This window comes from Carassius carassius, chromosome 22, assembly GCF_963082965.1.
Source record: "Carassius carassius chromosome 22, fCarCar2.1, whole genome shotgun sequence".
NCBI classification, from domain to species: domain Eukaryota; kingdom Metazoa; phylum Chordata; class Actinopteri; order Cypriniformes; family Cyprinidae; genus Carassius; species Carassius carassius.
In genome coordinates this window covers 8,018,057-8,030,831 of record NC_081776.1, presented here as the reverse complement: position 1 = coordinate 8,030,831, position 12,775 = coordinate 8,018,057, and the positions used below count along the sequence as shown (strand labels likewise).

At 36.4% G+C, this 12,775-nt stretch overlaps 1 protein-coding gene across 1 annotated transcript; it reads left to right on the top strand.

Moving 5' to 3' along the window:
• The first annotated feature begins 7,426 nt into the window (after positions 1-7,426).
• LOC132098850 (interleukin-17 receptor A-like) lies at positions 7,427-11,480 on the top strand. Its single transcript, XM_059505072.1, has 11 exons — positions 7,427-7,645; positions 7,813-7,837; positions 7,922-8,068; positions 8,348-8,472; positions 8,552-8,678; positions 8,762-8,809; positions 8,947-9,101; positions 9,202-9,276; positions 9,391-9,463; positions 9,572-9,691; positions 9,909-11,480. Exons 1-11 carry the CDS (start codon positions 7,541-7,543, stop codon positions 11,297-11,299), a joined length of 2,391 nt encoding a protein of 796 aa, XP_059361055.1. The 5' UTR covers positions 7,427-7,540; the 3' UTR covers positions 11,300-11,480.
• Positions 11,481-12,775: the final 1,295 nt, after the last annotated feature.

Here is a 12,775-nt window from a genome sequence, read left to right as displayed (position 1 = left end):
AATCGTAACAGTGACATTTGATAAGAGTGGCATTAACTCACCTCGATTTTTCTTCAATCGCAGCTTTCACGTCTTAGCTATGAAGATTAAAATGAATTGCATAGTCATCTTAATACTCTTGTTTTTACTTTGTTGTACTGTTAAAAGAGTAAAAAGAAGAGAAACATGCTGTCATATCTTAGACTTATCCTCCCACCTTAAACTCCATTATCAATATAAATAATATTATCATGCTATCATCACTCACCCAGTAAAGTGGCACTGAAAGTATTTGGAACAGGTGGAGAAGAGCCCATGGAGTGGATGGGTGGTGTGTGTTTACATGTGCAAACATGTGGAAGGATGAGCAGCAGAAAACTCAAAAGAAAGTGGTGTTGCTGGAAAGCAAGGGACCAGTTATGGGAGATTTGCCGTTCAAGCTTCAGATGTGAACTCGCGCGTGACCCATCTTCAGGTGTTCTTGGCAAACGCTGGATCTTCAGCGGATCCTCAACACCTGACCAAAGCAAAACACAGCCTGGGCCGGCACGCAAAATTACCTGTACGCAACAGAGCGTGTACCCATCTCAGATGGAAGTACTGTCTTTTACCTCCATAGAGGATGACGCACTTGCAGAGCAGGTGTGCTGATGTAAAAATGATTCTCACATTTCCCTCTCAGTGCTTCTAAATGAATCATCTAAGCCTTAAATCTTAAAGGTCTGTTCACAACAAGAACGATAAAACTGGATTCTGACTGGCTGTCAATGTTTTTGAGTAAAAAAAAAAAAACAACTCTTAAAGTGATTCCAGCGAATGTCGTTTCTCTGTGTCAGTATCATTATAGCTGTGATTTGGTTGCTGTTGCTGTTCTTTTATATTTAGATAGATTTTTTTAAAACAATATCATTATCCTTATAGTTACTATATCACATTCTCCATCTTCATTAAAAGAGGGGGTTAATTCCTGTGCCATACAGTATTCTCTATATTTCTATTTCTAGCAATTATATTTGTTGTATATCACTTAGTTATAATTGGTATAACCTAATATAGTTATTTTGAATCCGTAAATTAAAGGAATACTCAGTAATATAAAAAAAAAATATATTTAATTTATTTAAATTTGTATGTATTTATTTTATATATATATATATATATATATATATATAAATAATTGATTTATTCAGTGATATTCAGCAGTATATTCAGAAGGTCATGTGATCTCAAAATAAGGCCAGTGGTCTTCATCTCATGTAAGTGTATGACATTTTATACATTTTTCAAAAGTAAAATTAATTTCCTACATTTTTTTAATGAGTAAAAATAAAAATGTTGAGTTTTTTTTATTTATTGCGATCACATTGTAAACTGAATTTGTGATTGTGTATAAAATATGGACCATCTTATGGAGTGGGCCAACTAAAATCTGTTAAAAACTTTTTTTGTGACCATGATAAACAAGCTATTGATGTGTATTTGTAACAGTAATTATTAATCACAAACATGTAATCAGTCTCTCATTAACGCGTTTACACAAGCCATGCTAATGAAAGCTAGGAGTGATTAGCCATTAATTAACAGCACATCCGCTGGAATTCAGTGTGGGGTGATTTGGACGTGGGAATTCATGAACTTCTGGATTGTTAATGTAAAGAGAGACTTGAAATTGTGTTTTCATTTCCACCGCCACTGCACCTTGCGTGTGTTCTTCTTACAAAAACAACACGTTGCCTGAGAAGGAGATGGAAAGAAAGTACCATGCACACCATAAACCATAATAGCTGAAAGCTAATTCATAGTTGAGCCAAGAGATTGCCTTGCAGCAGCAGGCTGGAATCTCTTTGATGAGGCCTGCAGAATAAAGACCTAACATATGGATCTGATTAGCACAGGCAAAAATGATTCTTTTGATTCATTTCTGCCAGAGGACCCAGTGCTTGAGTTCAGTGTGTTGTGATACTGATGTTGTAATGATAATCTTTGCAGTGTTTTTAAATGCATCCCATTCTGTCTGGATGAATAGGGCAACAGATTTTGGCCTCCACATCAAAAAGATTGGACTGTTGTAAACTTTTATTGACCCACATTTAATGGATTTTTACCACATTCATGTATGTTGTATTGGCGGCATGAGAAGCTGATATATGTTAAGTTCAGAGGGAGGTTGATTTGTTTAAGACACATTATCACATTAGCGCATGTGTATGGAACGCAAAGTGAAGACAAGAATACGCACTTTCTGTGTGACAAAAAGAAGATGGAGAGCGTGATGGGGAATACACATCGAGATTACAGATTCTTTCACTGTATAGTGCTGTTAAATTTATAGCGTAATGATGCTAACTTCAAAGTTCACATGGTAGCTGGCTTAACACGGTTTCTAGCTGGTTGAAAGTGTTTATTTAGGATTAGAAGCAGTTTCAAACTGGTTTAGGTGGTTGTTCATCTACTAAAAGCAGGTGAGACCTTGTCGGACACAAGAGGTAACATACATATATAACATTATATTTATATATATATATATAATACATAACGTAAAAATAAAAAAAATTATATTTGTTTTTCCCATGCTGATCATGAACAGACAGTATTTAAATCTATAGCCTATAGTTTTATGACCCACTTACAGTTAAAAGTCAGTATTGCCCCATTTGAATGACCTGAATTGTTTCTATAGTTCTACAACATAGTTCTACAGTGTAACTTCCTTTTGACTTGCTGTATCACAGAAGTGAAATCTTAACAGACCTGATTTTATTTACAGACACTTTAAACTCATGGCACTGAGGTTTAAAGGTAAGAATCGGCAGCAGCTGCGTTTCAATCTAGCACACTGCCGGGAAGCGAGTGCAGAGATGGCACAGATAGCATGCAGCCATTCAGACCCAGTCGCAACTGGAGCGTACTGCCACAACCACACATCCAGACTGCAGGTATGTGTGCTGAGATAAGGAACAGTGACTCTCAGCAGCGTTATGGTGGGTTTAACCCAGCTCAGGTATGCTGGGAATGTAGCGGAGTGTAATAGCATAAAGAGAGGAAGCCTGTAGATTTGAGCTGAGACTTCATTTAATGCCATTGGTGGAGAAGCTAAGTTTTTGATGAGGTTGAGGCACATTTATTTCCAAATAACTTAATTTAGGTAAATCTGACATGTAAGCTGGTTATATAAGTGTGCTTTTTGAAAGGCCAGCAAGTTACTGGAGCTAAAGTGTGAGCTGTCCTATCCAGTTCTGCCATCCCTGCCAAGTCTCCTTCAGGACACAAAGTTTACTTTCAGGAGATCTTGTGGGCCTCCATTCTTCTCCGGGCCCTGAGCAGAGCGCAGCAGGAGGAGGCAAGGGTACATAGATTATAGCGACCCACTCATACCCATCAAGATAATATTCTGTTCCATTCCAGCAAACCAGCAGTTGGGGGTTCGATGCCTTGCTCAAGGACACCTAAGTCATGGTATTGCTGGCAAGAGATTCGAACCCACAACCCTAGGGTTAGGAGTCAAACTCTCTAACCACTAGGCCACAACTTCCCCAACAAAACCACTGATAAGGGTCAATTTCTCGAAATTAAGATTCATACATCATCTGATAACTGAATAAATAAGCTTTCATTTAATGTGTAGTTTGTTAGGATCGGACAATATTTGGCAACTATTTGAAAATCTGGAATCTGAGGGTGCAAAAAAAAAATTCTAAATACTGAGAAAATCTCCTTTAACGTTGTCCAAATTAAGTTGTTAGCAATGCATATTACTAATCAAAAATTAGGTTTTGATATATTTATGGTAGGAAATTTACAAAATGTCTTCATGGAACATGATCTTTACTTAATATTCTAATGATTTTTGCCATAAAAGAAAAATCGATCATTTTGACCCATATAATGTACTTTTGGCTATTGCTTAAAATATACCCCAGCAACTTAAGACTGGTTTGTGATCCAGGGTCACATATGTGAAACATGTCTGGTTGCATAACAGAATGTAGGCCTACTGATAGAAATCTGGAGACTCTCAAAGCCTTAGTTTGTTCCTGAAAGTCACCAATTTTTGTCTTTCCCTGTGCACAGGAGAACAAATAATTTACACAATAGTCCTCATTCTTCTGTGTCTTCATCTCCTTTTATGCTAAAGATAAACATTATTGTGAGATAAGGAATAATGAAGGCTACAATCCTGTCACTAAATTAAAATTTGGATAAGATCGATTTGACTTTTATCATTTTACCTATTTATTATCATAAAGCTTCTGCTAAATAAACAGTAATTTTTGGTAACACTGATAACAGAAACGCAAACAATTAAGTCCGTGCAGTGATATGAAAGTAGTACCAGTTTCAATAATGTGGAATGGATATGCAATCTGGTATACAACATTGCTATAGACGATAAATCTTCTGACTACTCAATGCTGAATAAAGTATTCCAAATAAAAAGAGAGGATCTCATAAACGGACCACCGACACTGGCCCTGAAATAGATCATGGATATTACTTTTATGTTGTTCATCTAGTCCCCAGTGTCCTGCTTTGAGTTATTTAACTGTTAAGTATTTTGCTGTTTGCTGGCATCTTTAAAAACTAGTATGTTTTAATAGTTTAATATTCATTTTAAGTGTGGCTGGACCCACTGTACAGTGTCTGTGTGTCGATGAATGTTCACTCTCTGTTTTATGTGCTCTATTCTCATACAGAAAGATAAACTACTGGTTTAGGTTGTGTTATTAATTAGCTCCTCCTAGTATTATCTTTGATATCATGGCGTGTTCATTTAAAAGTGATCATAGCTGCATTTTTCATGCTTCATCTACACATCTGAGAGGTAAAATCACTGTTGGCAGTGTTTCGAACATTTAAGGGCACTTAAGGAAGAACACGTATGGCCTACTTCCATTTTGTCTGAATGCCAATGACATCCTAAGTGCACTTTTGGCATTATAAAGCAATCACAGCTTCTCAGATTCGGACACCTTCCACGTTTCATTGTCTGTATAAAGTTTAATTGGAACATACGTTTGGAAATCAGTGGCGTACACATCTGACAGATGGTAAAAAATGATATCTTCCTGGGCCTGTTTTTGTCTATTTCAGAAGATCCGGCTCCAGTATGTTAACAACTATATTTAAATATAAAGGTTCTTCGTTGGCATTGATGGTTCCACAAAGAACCTTTAACATAGAACCTCCATTGTACTGCAATGTTCCCCATAGTGGAAAAGGTTATTTTGATTGTTTAAATGTTCTTTACACTAAGAAAAGAAAATAGTTCTTTAAATAATTATTTACTCCAAAATGTTGTTTCTGAGGCATCCCTATAAAGGAACTTTTTTTTATGATTTAGAATTTGTATTTGCATTCATCATGGGATTTGTTTTTTATTATTTCTTCTTACAGATTATTATTCAGGTTTTCTCATCTGTCCTGATGGTTTAAATGTGGATAAGTGTGTCATGACCAAACCAAACACTACTTTTTTTTTTTCACGTAGGCTACTGGTAAAAAAAAAAAAAAAAAACGTGTGTCTTTGGTCAGACTGAATTTTCTAGTGGAGTAATTTTCCAAATTGTCAAACTCATAAGAATGAAAGGATTTTGCAAGTGTGTGACATTTCTTAGTTCCACTTTCAGACCATCTTAGCATATACATCATGCTGTTGTTTATATATCTCATTCAGTCAAAGCACAGACTTGTCAGTCTTAATCAGGCGTTTTATTGGTTGCTGTAATGTTCAGTCAAAGTCAGTTTACAATTTTTTCCATATTTTAACTAAAACAGGTGATCTCATCACAGAGAGGCGATAAACGTGACGTTTTAACCCAACTGTTTTTAAAGGTGCAATTTCTGACAATGCATGCCTAGCAATCATAATAAACTTTCATATGACTGTAAAACACTGAGCCTATAGAAAGTCTCTAATTTCTTGTTGATGTTCAGAAAAGATTATTGAGCTCATATTGTTTTTAAATATAGTAGCCTGCATTCTGTATAAATTTACGTTACACAAAGTCAAAGTTATGGTAAAACAGTACAAGATTACTGAGACTAATGATGCTTCTAGCCTATTTGTCATGATTTCACAAATGTTTGACTGTAACTTCTTAGGTGCCGGAATGATGGATGAGATTAAAGACAGTATTTTTTTAATAGGAGTCAACGTTTTTGTCCAACCTGCATGGAAGTATCCAAACAATTACCCTCAAATCCCAAGATGCAACATGTTAGCACCCTATATTCCTCTAATCTCCGGCCAGTAGTTGAAAACAGGAGCGTGCACACCTGGGCTAGGTGTGGGTAGCCCTCATTCTGTGTTGCCATGGTTAATCTGAGGATTTTGATACTGGGACAGTGTGTTGTCTGGCCCTAATATAGACTGGCTGATCTGTACTCTGGGTTCGGATGCAGTACAAAGATTGACACTGTGACTGTTACAGATCACCTGAGTATTTATATATATATATATATATATATATAAATATATATATATACTTTGAAGAACCTAGAATATGACATATTTTCAGTTTTTTCACACTTTTTTGTTATGCATATAATTCCATATATAATTCCGCATGTGTTAATTCATAGTTTTGATGCCTTCAGTGTGAATCTACAATTTTCATAGTCATGAAATTAATGAAAACTCTTTGAATGAGAAGGTGTGTCTCTAATATATATATTTGAAAATGCTGCCTCCATGTTGCAAGAGGCGTGTTATAATGAAAAAAAAAAAAAAGATTAATATTTCAGGATTTTGGCATAGGTAACCAAGGGTGTTGTACAGAGTTATATTAATGTTTCCATACAAGTAATTTTTTTTCCTAGTAGAAATTACTACATTACCACATTTATCAGGACTGACATCTGTATAAGTTATATCTATTTTTATGTGCTTACACGAAAACTAGAAACTAAATATTTTTACAGACTGATCATAAACAGGCCTTCATACAGTACACACAGTGGTGAACTAGCGCCCTCATGTGGAAAAGCAACCGTTTAAATTATGTAAACAAAATCAAAAAGGAACCACAGTTTAATAAAAACGTGTTCCTTTACTTTTATAGAATATTTATAAAAGGTTTTTAACGGTTATGTATTAATTTATTTAAAGTAATTTACTCTTCTCCTATTTACCTTTTTTTCCAATATAAAGTCATGCTGGCACTTATGATCTGCCATATTTTTATGCTCGTTCTCTTTACGTTGCAATTAAATTGTAAATTGTAGCTATTCAGTATGATAATAATAATAATAATAATAATAATAATAATACAAACTATCTATTTTACCTGTCTTGCTATGACGCACAAAACGCTGTAAAGTAGCCTACGCGTCTGGAACGGCGACGCGACGCGACGTAACCAGGAGGTGTGAAAGCTGCTTTGCATATTACAGTTATTCCAGGAAGCTTTTATAAATCGGCAGTTTCCTGCTCCTACGCAACCTTGTTTACCCTGCTCTTTTGTCGCTGTCGAACTCATTCGTCTATTAAAAACTTTGTCAAACTTTTTTTTTTTTTTACCGTTTAGCTGTAGTGAGGTTTATGTAGTTTCGAACGCGAATCATGAAGTTCTTGTACCTGAAAGGTGTTGTGTTTTTCACCTTCATACCTGTAGTGCTGAATCTCCGACTTCTGGATGATGGACGCTCACTGAACTGTACACAAGAGGTAAGATAATACATAAAGCCCTGCCGATACCAGAAAGTGTTAGATATTTATTTAGATATGTTAAATGTGTTTATGTAGACAGTGATATAATGGTCCCTTTGGGGATTCAAGTTTTAAATGAGGGTCATATTTGTGTGAGCCATTGTAGTTTCTTTCTCGTTCTCCAGGAGGTACAGTGTACTGCAGAGTTCAGTAAGTCCTGCTTTCATTTTTCTTTAGTATTCTTTGTTGTTGCCAGTTATATTTTAACTGAAGTTTGATCATTTCCCTCCTCAGATAACTGCCTGTATAAAGAATGGCTCGTTCCTTCAGATTTCACTCCCAGTGAACCGGATGATTTGTCAGTGTATGTTGATGTAAGAAGCAATATGGAAGGTGATTTGGAGCCAGTGATTGTGGCAGAATGGAAAGCAAGGGATGATGGTGGGTGTCATTCAGATAATATCTGTTACATTATGTGAAAATCCATTTAATCGGACAAATTCTTGAAAGTTTAATGCAAAGGGACCATTTTAAATTGTACATTTAGACCTATATTAAAAAGCTATAATGAAAGTTCATAATAAAGAAATCACATTGCTTAATGCTAAATGTATCAATACTAAGAAAGTTTCTATATTTAATGATTTCAATAAAAAGGGGTAAACGGATCTTTATTTTCATTTTGTATATCAATAAGTATTTATCTCCCAATTTTTGCAGGAAGCATAGTTCATTTGAAAGGAACAGAGCTTGATGTATTAAAGTCATCAACCAATAAACATCTGTGTGTTCATTACAAGTTCCTCCAAGTTTTTAAAACCATGAGAAATAGTGCTGGTGAAAAGGCAAGACTGATTTATTTATTTTTTCGCTTTTATTCTATTTATTCTCACAGATATTAATGTATGATCTGATTTTTTCTAGTGGTCTTTCTCCTTGGATAAAGTTGTGGTAGATCCAGACAGCTCATATGTAGTGACGGTCTCCAACCTTCCCAAGCCGAATTTACAACACACCACTTACAATATTTACAGTAAAGTTAGTGTTCCAGGTAAGTGAAAAATTAAAACAAAAGAAAAATCTAATATTTCTACATATTCAGAATTATACCTCAGTTTTGATCTGTGACTACAGGTTGTGACGATCCTTTGATGAGAACAACCAAAATCTGTTTTGAGAGAGGTGAGAGAAGAGCTTATTTATGAATGGTTACAAATCAGATAGATGTATATACACCTAGAAACCCTGAACCCTTAGGTATTAAAGTATGTATTAACTTCTTATCCTATGAGATTCATTTGGTTTGATGTGTTGCTTAGGGGAGACATGGCGACCCAATGTTACCGTAGTAAGGACCACAGGTGTAAACGGCAAGGATATTCTGTATGTTGCATTTAATCCTGGAGAGAATGCAGAAAAATACAATGTTTTTCTTAAGTGCAACAGCGACAGCGAAATGAAGACTCTTTATAATGTAAGACATCTTACCTGTATGTCTATTCAAAAATATCCAAATGAATAAGGCTAGATAATATGACTGCATATAAAACTGTTTCTTTATTTTTTATGTTTAGGAGAGCAAGTCATTACTAAATGTGACATATAACCTGGAGAACTGGTCACGTACTTGCTGTATTTTTGATGTTCAGGTGTGTTGGCCTAAACAAACATGTTACATCATTAATAAAATAAGATTACATATAAAAAATTCTTATAGTGTATTGATTTAATTGTGTTTTTTTTTTTTTTTTTTTGCTATTTAGATCCAGCCATTTTTCCAGAAGTGTGCCAGCGACTGTCGTCAAATAAATCTCAGTTTTAACATATGTGGTCCTGGTGTGTATGGAAGCATCATCACCTTTTAAATTACTGAGGAACAAAAAAGGTAAAAAAAAAACAAACATATACCAGTTTACTGATTTATACTGTATGTATGTTCCACAGTACCAAGAAACCCTCCTGAGAATAACTCAGCACTTCAGATCATTTGTGTTGGATTGTGCCTCTTAATTTGTGCCATTGGTATTTGTGCTATTTATTTGCGCCGCAGGAAACCACCGAAAGGTAAGCATTGACATTTAAGATGGATGTTTTTATCTTCAAAGACTGTGATTTTAATCGTGTTACACAACAGTGACAGTCATGTCTTTCAAGAGCAACTTCCTGTGGTTAGAAGTTAGCACAGATAGTGCTAGGGCTGAAAAAATACAACTGATATGCAGTAACTAATCATTTTCAAGGAATGTCCCTGGTTCTAATTTTTTAAATAATTTAAATTTAGGTGAAGAAAAGAAACAGGAACCACCACCTCTTGAAGCACCAGTTGCATCTGGCCCACGATCCGTATTAATCATCTACTCCAGAGATCATCCCCTTTACACAGACATAGTCTTGAAGCTTTGTGCCTTCCTGCGGGCCAAATGCGGCATTGAGGTCATGCTGGACCTACTTGACACGACTTGGCTCGGCACCATCGGCCGGCTACAGTGGATTGAGGAAAAAAAGCGACAGATTGAGCAGTCGTCAAACAAGATCTTGGTTCTTTGCTCTCGAGGAGTGAAGGCCAAGTGGGGGGCGATGTGTGGAGATCCTTGCATCCTCCTCCGGGAAGACGTGCGCTCTCCCGTTGGTGATATGCTGACTCTAGCCCTTCAGCTGATTACACCTGATATGCAGCGTCCGGCTTCTTACGGGAAGTATTTGGTGGCTTACTTTGACGATATAAGCAGTGAAGGCGATGTGCCGTCTATGTTTGACATTGCGGTCAAATATAAGCTGATGAAGCATTTCGAAGAGCTCTATTTCCGTATCCTCGATGTGGAGAAGTATCAGCAGGGAGTGAAGCACTGTATCGAGGGTATCGGAAAGGACGAGTACTTCAGTTGCCCCTCGGGCGAAGCCTTACGGAACGCAATCGAAGCATTCCAGGAACACCAATTAGAGAATCCAGACTGGTTTGAGAAAGAGTGTGTGAGCAGTGAGGAGGAAGTGAGAGGGGAATCTGATCCACTTCTTGAGATCCCCATGCAGCCGATATATGAATTAACACCTGTGCTAAACATCAGGCTCCCAATCCTTGTGAAGGAGGTAGACATCAATCAAGAGGCCCAGAGTGTCTGCTCCGTAATTCCCCAGATTCAAGAGAACCCTGAAGAGTTATCTGTGGTGATTATTAATCCAAGAGTCCAGCCAGAGCACAGTGTACTTTCCTATTATCCCCCAATGGAATGTTCTCTTGAATTACCCAGCCTGGCTGGTATTGGGACACCAATAGACCCACAAATCTATCCATGTCTCCTCGCTGAACCAGGACCAATGGAACCCTCACATCCCTCTTTTGCATTTCCATTGGGAGAACCATCAGAAAATTGTCTGGCAGACACCAGAAATCGCTTTTTGATAGCGCCTCCACCCTCAATGGAACACAGCTTCAATCTGCATCAGGGGATGGACATGTCCCAGCCAGTGGAGATGGAGGAAAGTGAAATGGAGGGGGCTTCTGAGGCGAGACCATCACGAGGGTCCGATCAGGGATATGGTTCCAGGTATTCCACAGTGAGGGAGGACCCCAAGTTTCAGCAAGACCTTTCCTCTCTGGCCAAGTTACAAATGAACCTCTTCCTGAACAGCCCGATCTCTTCTGGTTTCTTCACCGAAACAACAGAGATCTAAATTTCTTGTAGGTCTTTTGGCTGTTTATTTAATTTGCAGTGTGCCGTAGTAACATGGCAGGATGTTCTTGAACAGTCTATGTTTAGTCGTCACACCTAAAACATTCATACTATTTGTGTCAACAGAAACAGGAAACAGACTAGATGGACAAGTTCAATGATCAGCTCTTTTACTGTGGCGCAGAACAGCACAGCACATGATTTTAAGCTTATGTTAGCTACTAAACACACGTCTAAGTAATTTGGTTGGGCTTGCAATGTTACATTTGTATTGTCTTTTCATATTAATTGCTCAGATGAAATCTTTTGTTGTATTATATTGCACTTTTTTTTCATTCCAGTTTAACAGCTATAACCATCTACTCTCGAAGTTTGTATATAATATTATGTAAGTACATTTCTGAATTTATAAAGCAGCATTATTTGTTAATTTTCTGTGTGCTTTTTACTTATTAATTTAGTTAAAGAATAACTTGCATCAAATTACATCCAACTTTGGACCTCAAATTACTTTATAACCAATTTAACCAGGAGGCTTCTTAACCCTTGCAGCTGTCTTGTGTAAACATAAATTAACTTGCAAATTAAAGCCCTTGTAAGAAAATTCTCTGTAAAACATTAATGTGGATAAATAGTGAGAGGAGGGGTTGAAAAGTCGCTTTCCTTATCAAAAAGATTCTGTACATACACTAAAAGCTGTAGTTTAAAAAACATGCGTAGAATGTAGTGGTATATATTTGTCAGGTTAAATACTGCGCAATGAGGCACAAAAATCCCATAATGCACTTTCGGCCTGCATATTTAACACATTTAGCTCACCCTGTACCCCAATCCTCAAAGCACAAGAGTAATAATATGTTAGAATAAGGATGCACATTTGTTAGTAATTACATATTAGACTAGCATACATAATACTCTCTTTTAAAACTAAAAGTGACAGGACAAGCTTGCTTGTGATAGCCAACCCAAAATGACTTTTCTGTGATCATTTCCTCACGCTCGTGTCACTCTGAACCTGGATGCATTTATTTATTCAGAAGATATTTTGAAAAAAATGTTTTTTTGTCTATTCAGTGAAGTTCAGTGGGCTCCAAACCAACATTATTTAGACCCCATAGACTTTCTTCATATGTATAAAAACATGATTTAAAATATCTTTGTTTGTGTTGCACAGACGAAAGCAAGTCATTCAGGTTTGAAACGACATGAGGGTGTGTAAATGATGTCAGATTTTTCCATTTTGGTGGAGGATTGAGAAACATGGATATTAAGCTTTGACATATATGTTCAAGTTCCTGGTGTAAATATAGTGTAAGCAATGAGCTTGGAAATATACATATTTACGTAGATTCTCATTTAGACATAAATGCACTGCATGTAGATTAATGAATAAGTCTATCTATCAGCACTATAATTTTCATGATCAAAATGTTACTAATTGTGATAATCATAGCTCATTTACTGGCATGAATAAAAC

What these genes read in the sequence shown, in the direction of transcription:
- LOC132098850 (XM_059505072.1), top strand. Translation starts at nt 7,541, where the DNA reads ATGAAGTTCTTGTACCTGAAAGGTGTTGTGTTTTTCACCTTCATACCT. An exon ending in ATGGAAAGCAAGGGATGATG is followed by an intron (nt 8,069 to 8,347) that starts GTGGGTGTCATT and finishes CAATTTTTGCAG; the next exon opens with GAAGCATAGTTCATTTGAAA. An exon ending in CAAAATCTGTTTTGAGAGAG is followed by an intron (nt 8,810 to 8,946) that starts GTGAGAGAAGAG and finishes TGTGTTGCTTAG; the next exon opens with GGGAGACATGGCGACCCAAT.